The sequence below is a fragment of the Zootermopsis nevadensis genome, unplaced genomic scaffold (assembly GCF_977971745.1).
Source record: "Zootermopsis nevadensis isolate Lab colony 2312 unplaced genomic scaffold, Znev_1.0 Znev_ptg000016l, whole genome shotgun sequence".
In the NCBI taxonomy this organism is placed as follows: Eukaryota; Metazoa; Arthropoda; class Insecta; order Blattodea; family Termopsidae; genus Zootermopsis; species Zootermopsis nevadensis.
Window position 1 is genome coordinate 14,571,321 of NW_028259148.1, and position 17,983 is coordinate 14,589,303.

Genomic DNA, 17,983 nt, shown 5'->3' on the forward strand with positions numbered 1-17,983 from the left:
GGAGACAGCCACTCGCTTTGTCGGTACAGCGACCGAATGTGGACAATAATTTTCATAACTACAAAATATACAAACAAAAATTGTAACCCAGGCTGGTTGTAGCAGCGATGAAATTTGAGGGGTAATTAAATAATTTGTAATTACACCCCAGGCGTGATCGAGTTGTAAAGGACTGCCTTGATTTCCGTGGTTTTTGTCCACAGAAATAAAAAAAACTTGTTGTAACGGGGAAATACGTCACATTATCCCTTCCAGATAACAGGAATTCAAGGAACATGCACACCCTTCAATATTCTGCTCATGCGCAATATAGAGCTCGAAATGTCACAATGTAACTGACATTTACGTGAACATGAACCGACTTATGTAGCGCGAAAACGTATACCTTAAGGTATACGTTACTATAACCTAATTCCGCCACTGACATCGAACATGAAACCTCGTGGACTTGTAGGCAGACACCAAAGTTTCGGAGGAAAATAATGTTTCCATCTTCAGGGCTAAAATGAGGTTGTTGGAAAGTGGATGTTTAAAAAGGGGCATTAGAAGAAACAGGTTATTCCAGTGACAGAGACTAGCTCTATATAAGGGACCCAACAGAGTAGGTACCTCTCACCTGAAGAAGGAGACAGAACCAGCCTCCGAAACGTCGTGATTTTAAAAGAACAGACGATGGAAAAAGTCCTGATAACGAACGATTTTAAGTATAAACCACTGTCGTCAAAACCTCTTAGAATTGAATAAATTATCGTCTTCACTACAACCTCAAACAGGTTCTGAACATGGAGACAGTATATTCCTCCGAAACAATATATCCTACATACAAGTCTACAGATCGTTACAAACAAGACGATAAACATCGATGCACTCTAGCCCTGAAGATGGAGGTATTATATTCCTCCGAAACGTTGGTATCTACCAAGAAATCCACAAATATCAAATATCAAGCAAATGATCCTTGTTACAGAGCGCGAAAACGCTCAACTAGAGACAGTCCTCGCTGTTTGATGACGTCATATATCACTGCAGATATCTGTAAATCACAATATCACAAATCATTGCCACGGATAAATTTTTACGAGTAACCATTGTTTGCGTAGAGGATGTCGGTAATACAGAACACTGCTGACCCATATTGAAGTTCGCGTTAATGAATCTATACGCAGAATTTTCCCTAAATATATTGTCTTACCAACTACGAAGATCCATTTTAATAATATATTTTCTTAAATTTTTGAATTTTAAATGGTTATTTTTAATTATATGTTTGCTGTTTTTGCTGCGATGGGGTGAGACCATGTCTCAGTGGGGCCGGAACAGCTGACGGGCCTATTGCCCCCCCCCAAGATGCCACACGGACTTACAAGAGAACACAGAATGACTCGGAGAAAAACGTGCCCCAGTGAAACTTGGAATGCATTAATATCACTTCATAACGAGTTTCTTCATAAGAATAAATATAATTATATACACCTGATGATGGTTCTTTTAGGAACTGAAACATGTCGTGAAACATGAAAAATTATGGTCTAATGCAAATCGAATATTTCGATAAAGAACATCATTTAATATTTTAAATATTTTAAATGTTAATTATTGTAATATTTTAATATTTAATAAGAATTATTGTGATTAGACGGACAAGATTTAATATATTCTTCATAAGAATGTTAATCGAAATTCAAAAATAAAAGGAATACGACACAAGGACTGATGTAAAGATAATATTAAAATGGATATTAAAGAACCAAAGTCGAAGTGTTCCGATTCGATTCGTCTGACTCGGGACAGACCAGTGGCGGACTCTTGAGGGTTACATTAACTCGGTATTCTTCTTTATAGATTTAGCTGGGCTGATATAAAGATATAAAGTGACATGGAGTTAAGCTTGATTAAAATAAAGTCAGTAACGACTTAAACGTACATAAAACAACACAGTATCAGCTACACGCAGAGATGCAGTTGGGACGTTTCTAAAAGAACGATTAATTTTAATTTTAATAAATTGTTTCCACTCACCATTCCCGGACCTTGAATGTAGTTTGTGTGTTGAATTAATTGGAAGAAATTCGCTTACCTGAAACACGCAAAAGAGAATAGTCAGGCGTGCCACTTCAGCAAACTTACACACTTAATTTAAATTTGCAAGAGTGTAGAAACTGAGAGATGTTTGAAAAGGGCATCCCAGATGGCAGTGCTGTAACGTGAGTCATCGGTTCAAATGATCAGAGTGAAGATGATCACGTAAACACCTCCGAAACGTCGGTCAATTTCTACTAGACTGCGCGGAGCAAATTTCCCGAGGAAGAATCATCTTCATGAAATTTGACAATCACGAGAAAGAACCAGTGGCTGGCTTTTTTTAAAAATTGGAAAATTTATTGATCAGTTAAGCGACTGTTAGCGTATCATGGATTATTCTACATGGAGTTTCTTACTTTGACGTAAACACGCTCGCGGAACTAATACGACGCGGTGTTATATTCTGCGACCAGGGTAATTACGCTGTTTTGTGCAGAGGTTAGGGGTCACATCTGGCCCGTTTTGGGGGAACACGGCTGTACATGCGATGAGGTCATAGCGGGGTGTGGAAGGGGGGGGTATTAACTCGGTCATCCATCACCTCGGATGGATCTCAGGTGAGGCTGGCTCGATGTATAATGTCGCTGAATTCAAATCGTGGCTGGAAGGAGGGAAATCTGCGAGCATGTTCTTATGCATATATGGATCTTTTCTTTGACTACTTCTTCTGATTTATTCTGTATTATTTCTTTCGCATTCTGTCATTACACATTTCTTTCCATTACTATTTCCCTCTCGCTTCTCACCTGTTCTTTCTACTGTGGTTTATACCTCCATCAACTTCAATTTCAGTTCCCTATCTTCATGTCTGTCCGTTCCAAACCACATGTCTTCAGTACAACAACGTCATAACTCTCCCGTACTTTTTCGTTCCATTTTAAAAATATATACTTTTAAACAAGTACAAGTTTGTGACAGTTTTCAATCATGAACCTGCATTCCATTTATGTTCTGATGTTAATAAATCATGCTCTTTCAAAGGCTCTGAGATTATTCTGGTAAATATCGCTGTCCAAATGTTAAATATAGTTTGATATGTTTTGGTTCCCTAGTAACCTCTAGTTTAAGACGCTGGTAATTTATTCATGTGGTCAGCCAATTAGACGTTGACCTGGGTTTTTCTTTTATTGTGTTTAATAATTTTGTTGCGGAATTATGGGAAAACTTGAGAATACTTCCATTCGAGAGTTTTTGAAGAGAATGTTGTGGTTTCTGTAGTTTTTACAATCCGTAATATCTAATTTCTTATTATTATAGACGGCTGCTTAATGTATGTTACGTCTATAAGACAAGCAGGGCCCCGACTGTGCAACTGATCTTTATACACCGTACACAAAAAATGATACTTCCTAATTAACAGCTTACATTTCTCACTTCCTGTAAGCATTTATTAAATTTGTAACTAAGTTCGACTCGGATATTTTAAGCATTTATTTTTAAGTCTGGGCACTGCTACTGTGTTTTCAGTAACTGGTGCAGTGTTTATGATTCTGTTTATTCTGTGGCTGTCTGTAATTAATCGAGTCTCTTACAGCTGCAGTGCGAACGAGTTAAATGAAATTAAGTCAGTAACGTCGAGAGTCCATGAAATATACACGAAGGTACGTATAGAAAATATTTCGAATTAATGAAGCCTCTATACAGACAGTCTGACTTGCATGTTGCATGAGTCCATGTGTTCAAGCACGTGTGTGGTATGTGTGTATGTGTTTATGTGCACGCGTATATAAAGAGTTGAACTCGGAGACATTAAATATAGTTAACGCTTACAATTTAATTACGTAATTATATGCAATCGGAACTGAAACGCCTTTTCAGAAATATATGCATTAGACTTTTGCTGTGGAACACGGCAAAAGACGGATTAAGATGGGATAAATCGGCATTAGAAACTTAACACGCAAGAAGGAGTGATGTCTGACACAATAACGACGTCATGTCACTTCCAAGAAATGTGTCGTGTGACGGATGTGGGCAGTAATTGTCCTCTGAGATGCAACGGGACATAATTTTTACGTCTCGTGCCGAGAAATTGGCCCCGTGACATTTCTATTTTCGTTTCAAGAATTATTGGAATAAAACTCTGCAGAGAGTCACGCCACATTAAGGGCAATTAGTGAAACCCCACGAAGGAAAATTCCCGACATGACTCGCCATGCAAATGCAAATTTAAATGGAAAGAATTTATTGATTGTAAAGTAGACCGGTTTTACCCCCCCCCCCCCCCCCCCCCAAGATATTCCAACATGTAACTAACTTCTGACCGTTCGAAAACATAATACAGAAGACAGTTTGTGATTTAATGTAAATCGGTTGTCAGTCAAGGACAATGCCACTGGACTCCCATCTACGTCTAGTTCTCTCAAGGGGCTATTTCCTTAAATTGTTTGAGCATAAATACGTATCCATCTCACACATTCCTTATTCATGTTAAATAAGATTATCCCTGATTTGATTATGCACCTTACATGCGTAAAAACGCATTGTAATGTTAATTTAATGTACTCGTATGTGTCTGAAATATGAATGCTAATATTAGTATTCGTTTCTAATATTTTCATTCAAACTTGGCTACGCTATTCGTTTAAAAATAATTTATTTCTTAGAGATCTGATACGATGTAAGACTGATTTATGCACACCACAGCAAAGAAGGGAGTGCAAATAAAGAAGGATTTGATAAAGCGTAATTTTCATTCTCATCCCTACATGATACGACCAGAAATTTCGTACGAAGTGCTGAAAAATTATTTTGGTATTAGCCACCGCCAAGAACATTTCTGCTATTCTCAAATTTGTGACTTCCACGTGCATGAAACAGATTAAAGTACTCTTCACATTTATTTTCACTTAAACTCAGCACGAATTAATTTAAATTTAAACACAGGGACATTTAAACTTTTTAAACTATGCCCACCATCAGTTTTCGTTCAGTTATCATTGTAATTTATTTTATTTCATCGGATGTTTCAAACTGAATCCCCAAAAGACATTGCTGAAACTAATGTGCATGGCAGGAAGTTCATCTGACTGCCGTGGCGCTGGCAGGCAACCCCACCCTTCCACCGATGCCTGGCGTCGTTCCAAGCGTCGTGTGAAAGCGACGAAAATGTGACACGGCGTCAGAAATTTCTGGACGTAAAAGTCGGCTTCAGTTTCAAAAAGGAGGCTTCTAGGATAAATGTTTGCAAACAATTTTTATTGTCTTTGGTGGTTCTAACCCTCATTTAGATTCGTGACTAGCTCTTAGGTTGCACTCTGTATTCTTATTATATTTCAAAATATCCAATATGAAAAATTTCGATAGCATTACGTGACAATAACAATTTAACAAACAAACAAACAAACAAAAGCACAGAGCGATGAGATTATAAAACATGTCTAAGATAAATTTTCAGAACTCCTAATCTTTGCCTAGCCACTCATCTGAATTTCAAATGTTTTAAGTTTATCTCTTGGTAAACACTGTAATAGATGAATCGTAAAATTCTAAGGGACTTAGTGCACTCAAATGTGATTAATACCAACTTCAACAGCGAGTGACAGGCATCGAGTTCACGGAAGAACTCCTTCTAACTTCGCTGTGGCGGCAGGCTGTAACCAATTACAATAAAATTGAAAGAAATGTTAAACAAAATACTGTCTGAAGGCGTAGGAATATGAATGCCAACATTGGGACAAGGTGTTCATTGGTAAAAACCTGTCATGGGGTATTTACCGCTGGTTGAATGTTTCCATAGGGACATGTAGACCTAGAAAACTTCAACAAACATCAGAACGTCTTGACAGTTTCATGGTGTGTACTAGTTAAACGAATTAATCTCGTTTAAAAAAATTCTAACGAAGGAACAACGTTTACCGGAAAGCATACCATCACTGAATCTTTGCTGAAGTTCAGTTGATTCACAAGTTAACTACACCTTCTCATTTGCCAAATTTTGTACAGAATCGATTCAGAGTAAATAAGGATTTGAGAGGAGGCGACGGTCATGGCACTATCCTAACATTCATTTGGAAATACTCTAATGTGTATATATATAATATTAGCACTGTACATGGAACAGAATTGAATTCCTACTTTTGAACACAGTTAATGTGTTTTTAGATCTCAACTGATCAACTGTAATATAATTCATAGTCGAGAAAAATATGACAAAAATAATAATAAAAAAAACATTAATTCATAAATTACATACTATCACAAAAAAATATATAATTGAATTAATATTCTGGTATCTCTCGACCAATATGAAACAGAACACACTGTATGAATGTGACACTAAAATGTGCTCTAAAGGGGGTAAATTTTATCAGCGGTAAATCTACATGGAACTATGTTCTATATTACAAGTGCTGCTACCATTATAAATCTTTTAGAAGTAATTTAATGGGGGGGCGAAAAAGTAGAACTCACCAGGTTGGAAAAGAAATACGGAATTAAGGAGCGAAGAAGATATGGTACGGGTTGAGGATTTGAAAGGGGTGTAGATACAAAGCAAATCAACACTCGTTGAGTTTCAAAGAGACTTTTAAACTATTCATAAGAATTTAATATGCAATGCGAGGTTCTAATTCAGTATTTTACTAATACATTTTTCAGCTCGAGATCAGATAATCGTGATAGATAATGGTGCTAGGAAGGCGACGAGATAAAGGACAAAGGCGTACAAAAAACTTTGTTACGTAAGGAAAAATAAGAAGAAGAATTTTCTAAAAAAATAACGCGGTTGAATCAGATGCAACGAAACTGAACTAAATGATTTATAGAAGTTTTGGTGACAATAAAAAACGGGGAGGGGAAATGAAAGAAACTTCACTCTTATGTAACGAAAAAAGTCTTCAGTGACAGACAAAACATGTGACTAAACTTCTGAAGAAGTAAAATGTCTTCTCTCGCAGTACGCAACGCCCAAGCGGGTGACTTCAGACTTGTAATGAATGGAGAGTGAGGGAGAAAAGAAACATTAAAACAGTACGGTCCATTTCTTTGAAATGTCAGAGCTGATAGCCCTGACAAAATAATTATAGCTAGGCCAGTGACAGTTGAACGAATGACAGAAATAAATAGCCTACAAGATGTCCCAAAGTTGAAAAAAAAATGTGTTTCCTTATCCAAGCCCTCCCATCCCCTCATTTCAGCATCCAGCGAAGACAGGGCAGGATTAATCACATTCCTACAAACTGTAGGATGTTTCGTCCGACACTGCCCGAATTTATAACTTGTGTTGGGCAAGGCCGTGGTCTAGGCAACACGGACTTTTCCTCCGTGGCATCCCAACAATTACTCCATTCACACACAGAAGAAGGCAATGGCAAACCACTTCTGGATCATCTGCCAAGAACGTATATGAACAGGTCCCAGTCCGAGAAGAGAAAAGGATGGAAGGATCCTGTTCATATGGACCTGTCGTCAGACAGAACACTAAATAATAATAAGATGAGGTGGTCTAGCGGTTAGAACGCTGGCCTTGTAATCCTGGGGGTCTCGGGTTCGATTCCCGGCGGTGCCCGAATTTATAACTTGTGTTGGGCAAGGCCGTGGTCTAGGCAACACGGAGTTTTCCTCCGTGGCATCCCAACAATTACTCCATTCACACACAGAAGAAGGCAATGGCAAACCACTTCTGGATCATCTGCCAAGAACGTATATGAACAGGTCCCAGTCCGAGAAAAGGATGGAAGGATCCTGTTCATATGGACCTGTCGTCAGACAGAACACTAAATAATAATAAGATGAGGTGGTCTAGCGGTTAGAAAGCTGGCCTTGTAATCCTGGGGTCTCGGGTTCGATGCCCGAATTTATAACTTGTGTTGGGCAAGGCCGTGGTCTAGGCAACACGGAGTTTTCCTCCGTGGCATCCCAACAATTACTCCATTCACACACAGAAGAAGGCAATGGCAAACCACTTCTGGATCATCTGCCAAGAACGTATATGAACAGGTCCCAGTCCGAGAAAAGGATGGAAGGATCCTGTTCATATGGACCTGTCGTCAGACAGAACACTAAATAATAATAAGATGAGGTGGTCTAGCGGTTAGAAAGCTGGCCTTGTAATCCTGGGGTCTCGGGTTCGATGCCCGAATTTATAACTTGTGTTGGGCAAGGCCGTGGTCTAGGCAACACGGAGTTTTCCTCCGTGGCATCCCAACAATTACTCCATTCACACACAGAAGAAGGCAATGGCAAACCACTTCTGGATCATCTGCCAAGAACGTATATGAACAGGTCCCAGTCCGAGAAAAGGATGGAAGGATCCTGTTCATATGGACCTGTCGTCAGACAGAACACTAAATAATAATAAGATGAGGTGGTCTAGCGGTTAGAAAGCTGGCCTTGTAATCCTGGGGTCTCGGGTTCGATGCCCGAATTTATAACTTGTGTTGGGCAAGGCCGTGGTCTAGGCAACACGGAGTTTTCCTCCGTGGCATCCCAACAATTACTCCATTCACACACAGAAGAAGGCAATGGCAAACCACTTCTGGATCATCTGCCAAGAACGTATATGAACAGGTCCCAGTCCGAGAAAAGGATCGAAGGATCCTGTTCATATGGACATGTCGTCACACAGAACACTAAATAATAAAAATAACATCAGAGAGACATAAGATCGAGATTTATAAGAAACGTTATCCAGAAATAATTTGAAACGTAAAATCTCTGCCTAAACAACGCATGAATATAAAACGGACAAAACAAAACTGAAACTCGGAGAAGCCGATGTTTTCATATCAGAGAGTAGAGAAGTATAACAGTGGCCAATCACAGCGGCTCGCTGTGCAGGTAACATGACGTCACGATGAGTCACGAACATTTCCGCAAACATAATGCGGATAATTTATACAGCCGCAAGGCTTATTATATAATCATAATAATTACATAAATTATTAACCCTTTAAAGCCCCTGTGGGAATTTAAGTCCCAGATGCTTTAGAAATCAGCAAATTTACATTTTGCATTTGTGTTTCGTATAATTCTGAGAGTAAACAGCGATTATTTCCTTAAAATATTAACCAGATGATCTTCCTAATGGTGAAGTGTTGTGTTTTCTTCGCGGTACGGACCGAATTCTCAAATCTTATTTAAAAGACTCGCGTCTTCTAAGGTTCACACGCTGGTTTTGGTAGTTTATTGCATTTCCAAAACGTGTTTCATCTTCCGTGTCTAAAAGAACGTCTGTGGTAATAACTGCGAATTAATGTAAAGAATGGGGCGGTGACCTACAGAAAGTGGATAGGGAGCCACTACCTCGCGGGATGACAATCCCAGTTTAGTGGCAGTTCAATAACTTCCTTCATGGTTTTCTCAAGTACGTACATGGACCATATTGTTCTCGTTCATCCCATGAATCTCTTTATATTACAATTATAACACCTTTATCATATAATGTCCAAATCTTTGTTATAATTTTTTAACAAATGTTATGTTACTTTTCTTCATTTATAATTGTATATCACGGAATAGCCTACACGTTTTAAAGGCAAAGTAGAATTGTCCCTGGAGCTTAATCACGTGCGCCAGCCCGGCGATCGTGATAGGATTAATATATTCCCAGAGGCCGGGAGGTGGTTCGGTCATAGGATTATTACAGGGGTTAACCCAAAATATAAAATTAATGCACTCCCAAAATTACCAAAATGTATTTAAAAAAATATATAAATTTAGAAGAAAAAAAACATTCAGACACAAATCAATCAAACCTCCCAAGGTTCAAGCTCCGGCGTCCTTTACCCACGAGAAAAAACCCGATACCCACCGGGCAGGAGGCTAGGTGGTGCTATAACTGGTCTGGGTGTGTTTAACTGAAAATACTGCTTTGTTGGGATAAGAACCCCGGTCGACCATCACACCTAAGCTTTAAACTAACTACCTAACTAACCCTCGTAATTATTCAGATTATAAAATATCTGTTCGTTCATGCTGCCCGCTGACTGAATAATGTGCGGCCTTAAATCGATAGCTCTTGTGCACCCCTGAGACCCCTGCATGATTAACATTGCACAGTTATGCAAATCACTTGAATGACGATGCTAAATACCCCCAGAATTACAGGGTCAATTTAGTAATATGAAGTGGAATGGGGCTTAAAGGCCTGCTATATGTCACGAAACTTCAAATGTCAATATTTATTATTATTTATGTTTCAATTAATAGCTAAACAACCACATGTCACTTACATATAGAAGAAATTTTCATATCGATTGATACTTCGCTGAAGTTAAAGCGGCCGGAACGTGAAGATCCTCGCTACGAATAAGTGAAGATGTGTATTTTATGTATTCACACACGTGTGGGCAAAAATGTATCTGTCACGTGCCTTCCATGGATCAAGGAGAGTAACATTCGTATACTGATTTTCAATTAAGGAAAAATACGTACATACAAGTCGTGTCAGAGGACTTAACTGTTACGCTTTATACATAGACAGAGAAATGAAACAGACATAAATACATCTAATCTAATGGACGATGACTCGGTACTATAAACTTAATGTTAAATAGATGAGAAAGGAAAAAAAATATATATACGAAATAGTCAGTCATTCTATTGCCTAAACTCTGTCCACTGTGTAAATTACAGACTATGACAAAGCATGGAAATTGTTTAATTTATCTACTAATTAAAGAGCGTGTTGTCCCTCCTTTAAAATTATAATAAATAAGCAACACTTTTGTTATGGTCCCATTAAAACTATAATTCTGTTACGGTTTCATTAAAACTATAAAATTTAATTAAAGATATAAACTAAAATGAGATTTCGTGACGGCGGAGTCTTAAACTCTTCCTTTAAATGTTTGCTAACTCTGAGTATTAAATGAAACATCCCGTCCCCGTAACAAAACAGTCCGCATGTTTATTACGTCACAATTCTAATTTCCTTTAATATTATCGGCATTTCTATTGTTACGTGGACAACGAAAGCAGTGTGAATATATATATATATATATATATATATATACCCATTGATTATGTTTAAAATAGCATGAATAATTTTTGAAATATCAGCTCCATGTCACATACACTTCCAAAACAAAGCTGAATATAAAATTAACACAGATCTGTTTCATCCCCTGTGGATATTTTCTACCCTTATTCTCTCTTCGTTCCTGTAAAAACTTCCCTTAAAATGCTGAGTAGGCTTTTGTGTCTTCAGTTTTCCACCCCCTCACTCCCACCTACCCTGCTTTCTAAACCCGTTCCTTCCCGCCACGACTTCTCATGAGGGTAGGACGAAATCCGACAACGACGCCCTACGGAAGACGAGATGGCTTTCGACGTCTCGACGGGGTTTGCCTCCTAGGATCCAGGACGTCGCATCTCCTCTCGATTCATCAAAATACTCGCTGTCACAGCGAAACTGCTTTGTCACCGAGAATGCCCGAGTCTGGTTTATCTTAAAAATTCCTGAGGCAAAGATTCAGTTAAAACGTTTGAAATTAATATTTATATTACTTTTTTTAAATTTCAATGGGAACTTCACACGAGGGTCTGTCTTTACTAATAATTTACAATAAGTTAAGTCTGGGCTTTGCCTACAACTGAAGGCGAATGGTTAACTCTGAGTCCCAAATGCTTTAATAATAATAATGGTGATCCCTCTTGTACTCATTGGTTAAATAAAATTTTTTGTTGTTCCTTCTGCCCTCATTCTCAGTGACGATATTCGTTGTTCGTTCCAACGTACAGACTGTGGACTTCTCGTATAAGATGTAGTGGAAAGCTTTTCAATTCGAGTATTTGCCAAAATATATTATTATAACCTGAGACACATCCGCTTAAGGATTTCAAAATCGTATAAGAGAGACGATAACCATATTCCTTGCTGTGCTACCGTCAATTTTGACGGGTAATTTTCTGGTCCTAATAAGTCGAATATTTATGTTACGTAACTTTTTCATCTGTTGTAAGATCAAATTCGTCTCGGCGATTTATTATCCGTCACAACAGCTGTTCATCTTTCAATTAAGATACCTTTTCTTTCGTACGGAAATAAAACTATAAATCATAAACGTGTGTGCTAAGGTTATTATCAAACTATCGTCACATAATTTTAATATAAAATGTAATCCAAAGCATTTCCACAAACTGACAAATTAAGGGTTGTCTGCTGTGTTCTGGATACGTAAATATTGTAATCGCACTGGCTAGACATGTACAGCGCCTGTCAGTTATAATCAGACTACCCCTCCTAACACTGGTGTAAGAGGTGAGGACTATGTGGAAAGGGATTGTCGACTCTTATTTTACTAAACGTAAAATTAAAGTCTGTATTATTCCGTGATCTAATTCCATTCGTCGTTTTCAATTTCCTGAATACAATGAAACTGCAGACTAACGTAATGATATATTCCGCTTTGAAATGCATAGAAATAAAGTAATTATTCACGTGTAACACCGTGGACTGCATACATTTCCCACATGTGCGACATACCGTACTTTATCAGCATTGACATTGCAGTCAAAAATGCGTTGTTTGAACGCTACTGGCATAGCAGAGACTCAGAATTTACTTTTCCCCACGTTTTACAAAAAAAAAATCCAAAATATCAAAGAAATATTTCAAATAAAAGTTTCATGTCTTAATGAATGTGATAATTTATAATATAGTGTAGTTGCGTCATATTGTAACTTATTAATTAAAATTAATTATTTGGTTTTTCCGTCAAATCACAATGCATTTAAAATAAGATAATTAAAATAATTAAAATTGTTCCAATTGTAAATCGATTATTCGATATGGAACACAGAATGATATTTTAATTATTTTAATTATCTTATTTTAAATACATTGTGATTTGACGGAAAAAACAAATAATTAATTTTAAGTGATAATTTATGTTAGCAGAATGAAAGACAGTTTAAGGCGAAACGGAAATTATTTATATGAGGGACTCAACCTCATTCGGGACACAGGACCTAATTTCACCAACACCTACACGCCTATTAAAATCAGGATTTTTAACTCCGTGGGGCTTTGTCCCACGGACCACCTCTTTCTGCCTTAACGACTATGCTTGGACACCCCTGTGTTTCCGCCACCCCGGTTACAACATTAGTGCAAGATTTACCAATGTGATGTGGCGTGAATAAGATATTTGGGATTTATAATCTTGATTTAATTACAACTTATCCTTCAGGGGAAACTGAATAAGCATTTTGGATAACCCTGTGCCTAACTATGGTTTTTTTGCTGTCTTCAATGCTGTATTAAAATCGATTATTCGTCCAAGGGAGAATTTTATAAACTAATTTTTGAGAGTGATGAGTCTTTTATATGGAAAAGTGGCATCTGTCACCATCTGAAAGTTCTTTTAACACTTGTCAGTTACAGATTTAATCCCTTTTTTTTGATAAAATCACGTAACTGACTTGATAATGGTTGAATATTGTATAAGATTTTCTGGCGAGCATCAGAGTTTCACTTTGCCCCTTCTCACGCGGCCCTGTGCATCATTAAACATCGACGCCTGCTTTGTCAATGAGAGCCTCCTACCACTGTATTCGTTTAAAACCGAGCTATAGGCCAAATCATTTTAAACGTCAGCGTCTTTAACACAAACACAAAACTAAGGAGTCTTATAATAAAACCAAATATCACATAGAATGACCTACGTCCTTCACGATTTTTACAATAAATTTTCCGTTCTTCAGCGTAGCCAAAAATATTTACACAACATAATGTTTAATGTTAACGCACTTGGATTTTATTTGACAGTAATGCAGTGAACTTAAATATCAATCAACTGAGCGCGTAAAATTTACCAGATCAATTTTACATGTTTCGATATAACAAAGTGACAATGTGCAGGTATTGTGTCTAGTTTTCATTCTACTACAGTCTTTGCAAAAATGCTGTACAACCACCCTATTAGAAATCCGTCAGACACCAGTCTAAAAGGAAAACTTATCTTTAAGCCAACATGAAGACAATGCAAATATCGTTTAAAACAGCCATCCCGATAATAAAAATTATGCTACGTCACATGAGCTAACAAGGGACATAATTTGTAGAAACCGGGAGGAATTAGTTTCAGACAGAGAATCACAAAGAACTGTTGATAATAAAAGGAAATAACTTCAGGATTATCTGATCTCAATATACCAAGAGAATATCGAACACTGTTAAATGTAATCGGGAAAACATCTGCTCCAATATAATTACAATAATTTTGTTATTTAAATAAAAAAGTCTTTTTAACTTCAATATATTTGCAAATGTTTTGAAGTTTATCGAGAGTATGATTTTGAACTAAGTATGTTTATATTTATTTAAATCTTGTCAGTCTAATCACAATAAAATTCCTATTAAATATTAAAATATTACTATAATTAACATTTAAATTATATTTAAGTTTATATAATTTTATATACCTGAAGATGGTTCTTTTAGAACTGAAATATGTCGTGTAAAAAGTTATGATCTAATGTAAATCGAACATTTCGATAGAGAACATAATTTAATATATTTTAAATATTTAAATGTTAATTATAGTAATATTTTAATATTTTAATATTTAATAGGAATTTTATTGTGATTAGACTGACAAATTTAAACAAATATATATTTATCACAATATGACGCAACTTTATCATCTCAATATCATCTTCAGTATGTTTAGTTTTTATCTTTCGCTGAGTTCGCTCGTGGGCCTCGCTGGTTATTCGCTGTTATATTAGTCGATTAACAAAAGTCCAGAATTCCAGAAATACCAAGTGATTTGTATTTTGAATAACTGAACGTGATGTATGAAATATAAAGACTTGGAAATTATCTTCAATGTAGCATATATGTATCTCTCTCTAACTCTATCCAGTTACGCCAGCGGTCGGTTTAATCTACCACTGGAAAATATTGGCGTCGTATTCGTGAAGAAACGAGATATCAGTATGAAGAAAAATAATTTACAAAACCCTAATTTAAACAGAACACGAATCGTAACATTATACTCGAGGGTTGCTTGGCTTTTAATACAAATATAAATAGAATATCCAAATTCTTCATCCACCATTTCACTTGATGTTTGAAATTGTAGTACAAAATGTCGGTGTGGTTAGAGAAATGATGAGAATTTCGCGAAGAGGAAGGTAATGTATAAAAGACAAATATTTCATTTGTGTGTTTGTGGTAGAAGAGAGAAGACAATCTACAGTTACGCGTTAATGTGGGAACGCAATTGTTCCTCTCTGGTACAATAGATGGCGTTACACAAGAGTGTAACAAGGCCATAATTCATCTCAAGACTAAAACAAAATCATGTGTAGCCCGGGACCAGCGAAGTATCTGTCGAGATGAATCAGACCCCTAAGTGTTTAGGGTTTGATAATGCGTTCCTTGGTCTGAGATAACAGAAAAACTCAAGAGTTAAAATTACTTCAGTGTCACTGATTCTACCACGAGAAAATCATCCGAGGTGAATTTCAATCCCGTGGTGAGAATCCGGCGTCTAACCACCTAAGATATGAAGTGGTTTTTATGAAAAAACAATGCCATGAAACAGGAAATGTTATATAAAAGCAACGTCAGCTCTGGACTTTGAAAGGCAGACGTGCGCCTTGTGCCATTCTTGTCGTCAGTGTCTATACACACAAAGCACCATTATGTATAGTTTTATTATTAATGATGGCTCCAGGTTGTATAAACTAATGCGAAAATATCGTTCCGTGATGTCTGTGTTCTGAGTCCATACAAAAGCTTACCACGTTCTCTCTTTTTTGGGGGGGTATGAAACATTTTAAAGGGCACGGAACAGTGTAACAAGTTTAAAGTTTAAATGCGTCATGTTTGTGTTTTATAATTAAAATATATAATATAATTCAGGTCTATACACAAACTTTATTTACAGATGTTAAAATTTAAAATTTGCGCTATGAATAGCGCAAATTTTAAATTTTAACATCTGTAAATAAAGTTTGTGTATAGACCTGAATTATATTATATATTTTAAGTGTAACAAGTATAAGCTTCAGAAACTGTACTTTCACAGATTTGTATCATCAAATACGTAAGACCAAATATTTGCGCTCCGAACAAAATATACTTAGGGAAATTAAAATCATTGAAGATGGAAGAGACGTGCAGTTCGTAACAAAATTTTAATAAAAAAAAAGTGATGATAATGCACTACCTGACAAAATAACGTGAAAGGAATATATGGGAATATAATATTAAAATGCCTGATAAAAGTAGGGTTAAAAGCGAAAATTTCGTGAATTTTTGTGCGATTATTAACTTTTTAAGAAGTCTATTGACTTAGCCTGACATGAACCTCGAATACGAAGGATATATCAACCAATTCGATATCCATGCTTTATAACCTACAAGTAAGATTCAATTTCTAAATGCGCGAGATGAGGTCTTGGTATTGTGTGTCTAGTAAGACATAAGAAACATCTCCAGTCGTATTTCCGCAATAAATATTTTGGCATCCTTTCAACAATGTAGGGTATTATTATTATTATTATTATTATTATTATTATTATTCAGTGTTATGTCTTACGACAGGTCCATTGCTCTGCCCAAAAAGAGCTCTCCAGTTGTCCCTATTCTCAGCTTCTCGTTTTAATTCCTGGAATTTCATCTTCTTTCCTTGTTTCAGATCGTCGGTTAGCTGTATCAGTAGCGTAAGGTGATTTAATATCGATATTTAATATCGATATTTTTTTATTTTTTGGGCCCTCAGATTTAAAAAAACAGTTATTTTTATATTAAAATATAAGTTATTCCACATAGGAATGTGGAATCAAACTTTTTCAAAAAGAAATAATGTACTGAAAAAAACAACATCCAAATATGGAAAAGAAATTGATCAGAATTGTGCCGGAAACAGTGAGGTACAGTGACACGCAAAATAATTGCAACGCTCCCCCTGAGGATAGAAATACATCCATTACTTCGTTTATGGCTTTTAACACGGACTAATTAATCCACCTACATAACTTTTATTCAAAATTAGATTTAATCCAATTCAAAAAGAAAATTAAACCTTTCGGTATTACCTTCAGAATTTTTCGTAGCTATTTTCAAAGCATATTTATCAAAATAAGAAATCACCGTAAATATTTAAAATGACTAGTATAATTGCTACAATTTTCTTAAAACCGTGACTTTACTCACACGCCAAGTTGTTTTCCCGCATGTAAACATTTACGAAGGGCCTCGTTGTTTAGTCTTCTCCATTCCCTTGAAGGATTCTCTTCAGTATCCATCCGACACGCCCGAGAAGCGTTAAGTCAGTTCAGCTGTAAGCAGAAGTGCGAGGCTCCGGACTGGTGAACCATCGGATTCAGCGATGTCTTCCGTGGACGGAAGATGTCTGACACAGACTCGCGAATGTCCGAGTGCAGACAACACAGCACTCCTTCCATTTGACCTTAGTATTACGTCAGTCAAATGCGCCGGCAGTATCATCCAAAGTAACAGGGGTAGCCCGTGATCGCAGCAAGTTAGAAAAGGGGGAACGAATTCAGTGGCACAGAGAATATGGCAGTTGCTCACCTGCTCAAGAAATTTCTCACTATTTCGGTCAGCATTTCTACTCACGAATGCCAATGAAACCGACAGACGCCCGTCCAGTCAAATCCACCTCACAGAACAGCGGCAAACGTGTACTTAAGACAGTACAGCTCCTCGCTACACGCCATTTAGACGCTTAGGGGAAGAGACGGTATAGCTCCTATTCGTCCTTGATCTCTGCACTACATGGGAGTGAGCGGTCGGGGTAATGCACCGTGCGTTTTACCCCTGGGTATCATTTGGACAGGAGGCTGAGTGGCCCCAGAGCCGGTCTGGAGGCTAAAGGAAGTTCTCTGTCCTCGTCGGGGATCGAACCGCCGTCGGCCAATCCGTAGCCAGTCATTGTAGTGACTGAAATGTCATGGTTTCTATTTACACAAAATTATAGAA

At 37.1% G+C, this 17,983-nt stretch overlaps 1 protein-coding gene across 4 annotated transcripts in view; it reads right to left on the reverse strand.

The window, feature by feature from the left end:
* Positions 1-17,983, reverse strand: part of LOC110826550 (limbic system-associated membrane protein) — a 580,384-nt gene that overhangs the window by 120,755 nt on the left and 441,646 nt on the right. For 2 of the 4 annotated variants that reach the window (XM_087349748.1, XM_087349749.1), the window contains one exon: positions 2,020-2,077. The exons of 1 other annotated variant lie outside the window; for it this stretch is intronic. In XM_087349748.1, the coding sequence (XP_087205874.1) occupies positions 2,020-2,077 (58 nt within the window). Of the gene's footprint in view, positions 1-2,019; positions 2,078-17,194; positions 17,240-17,983 lie in introns of those variants that run through there. One more of the 4 variants, XM_087349751.1, reaches the window with a different exon arrangement.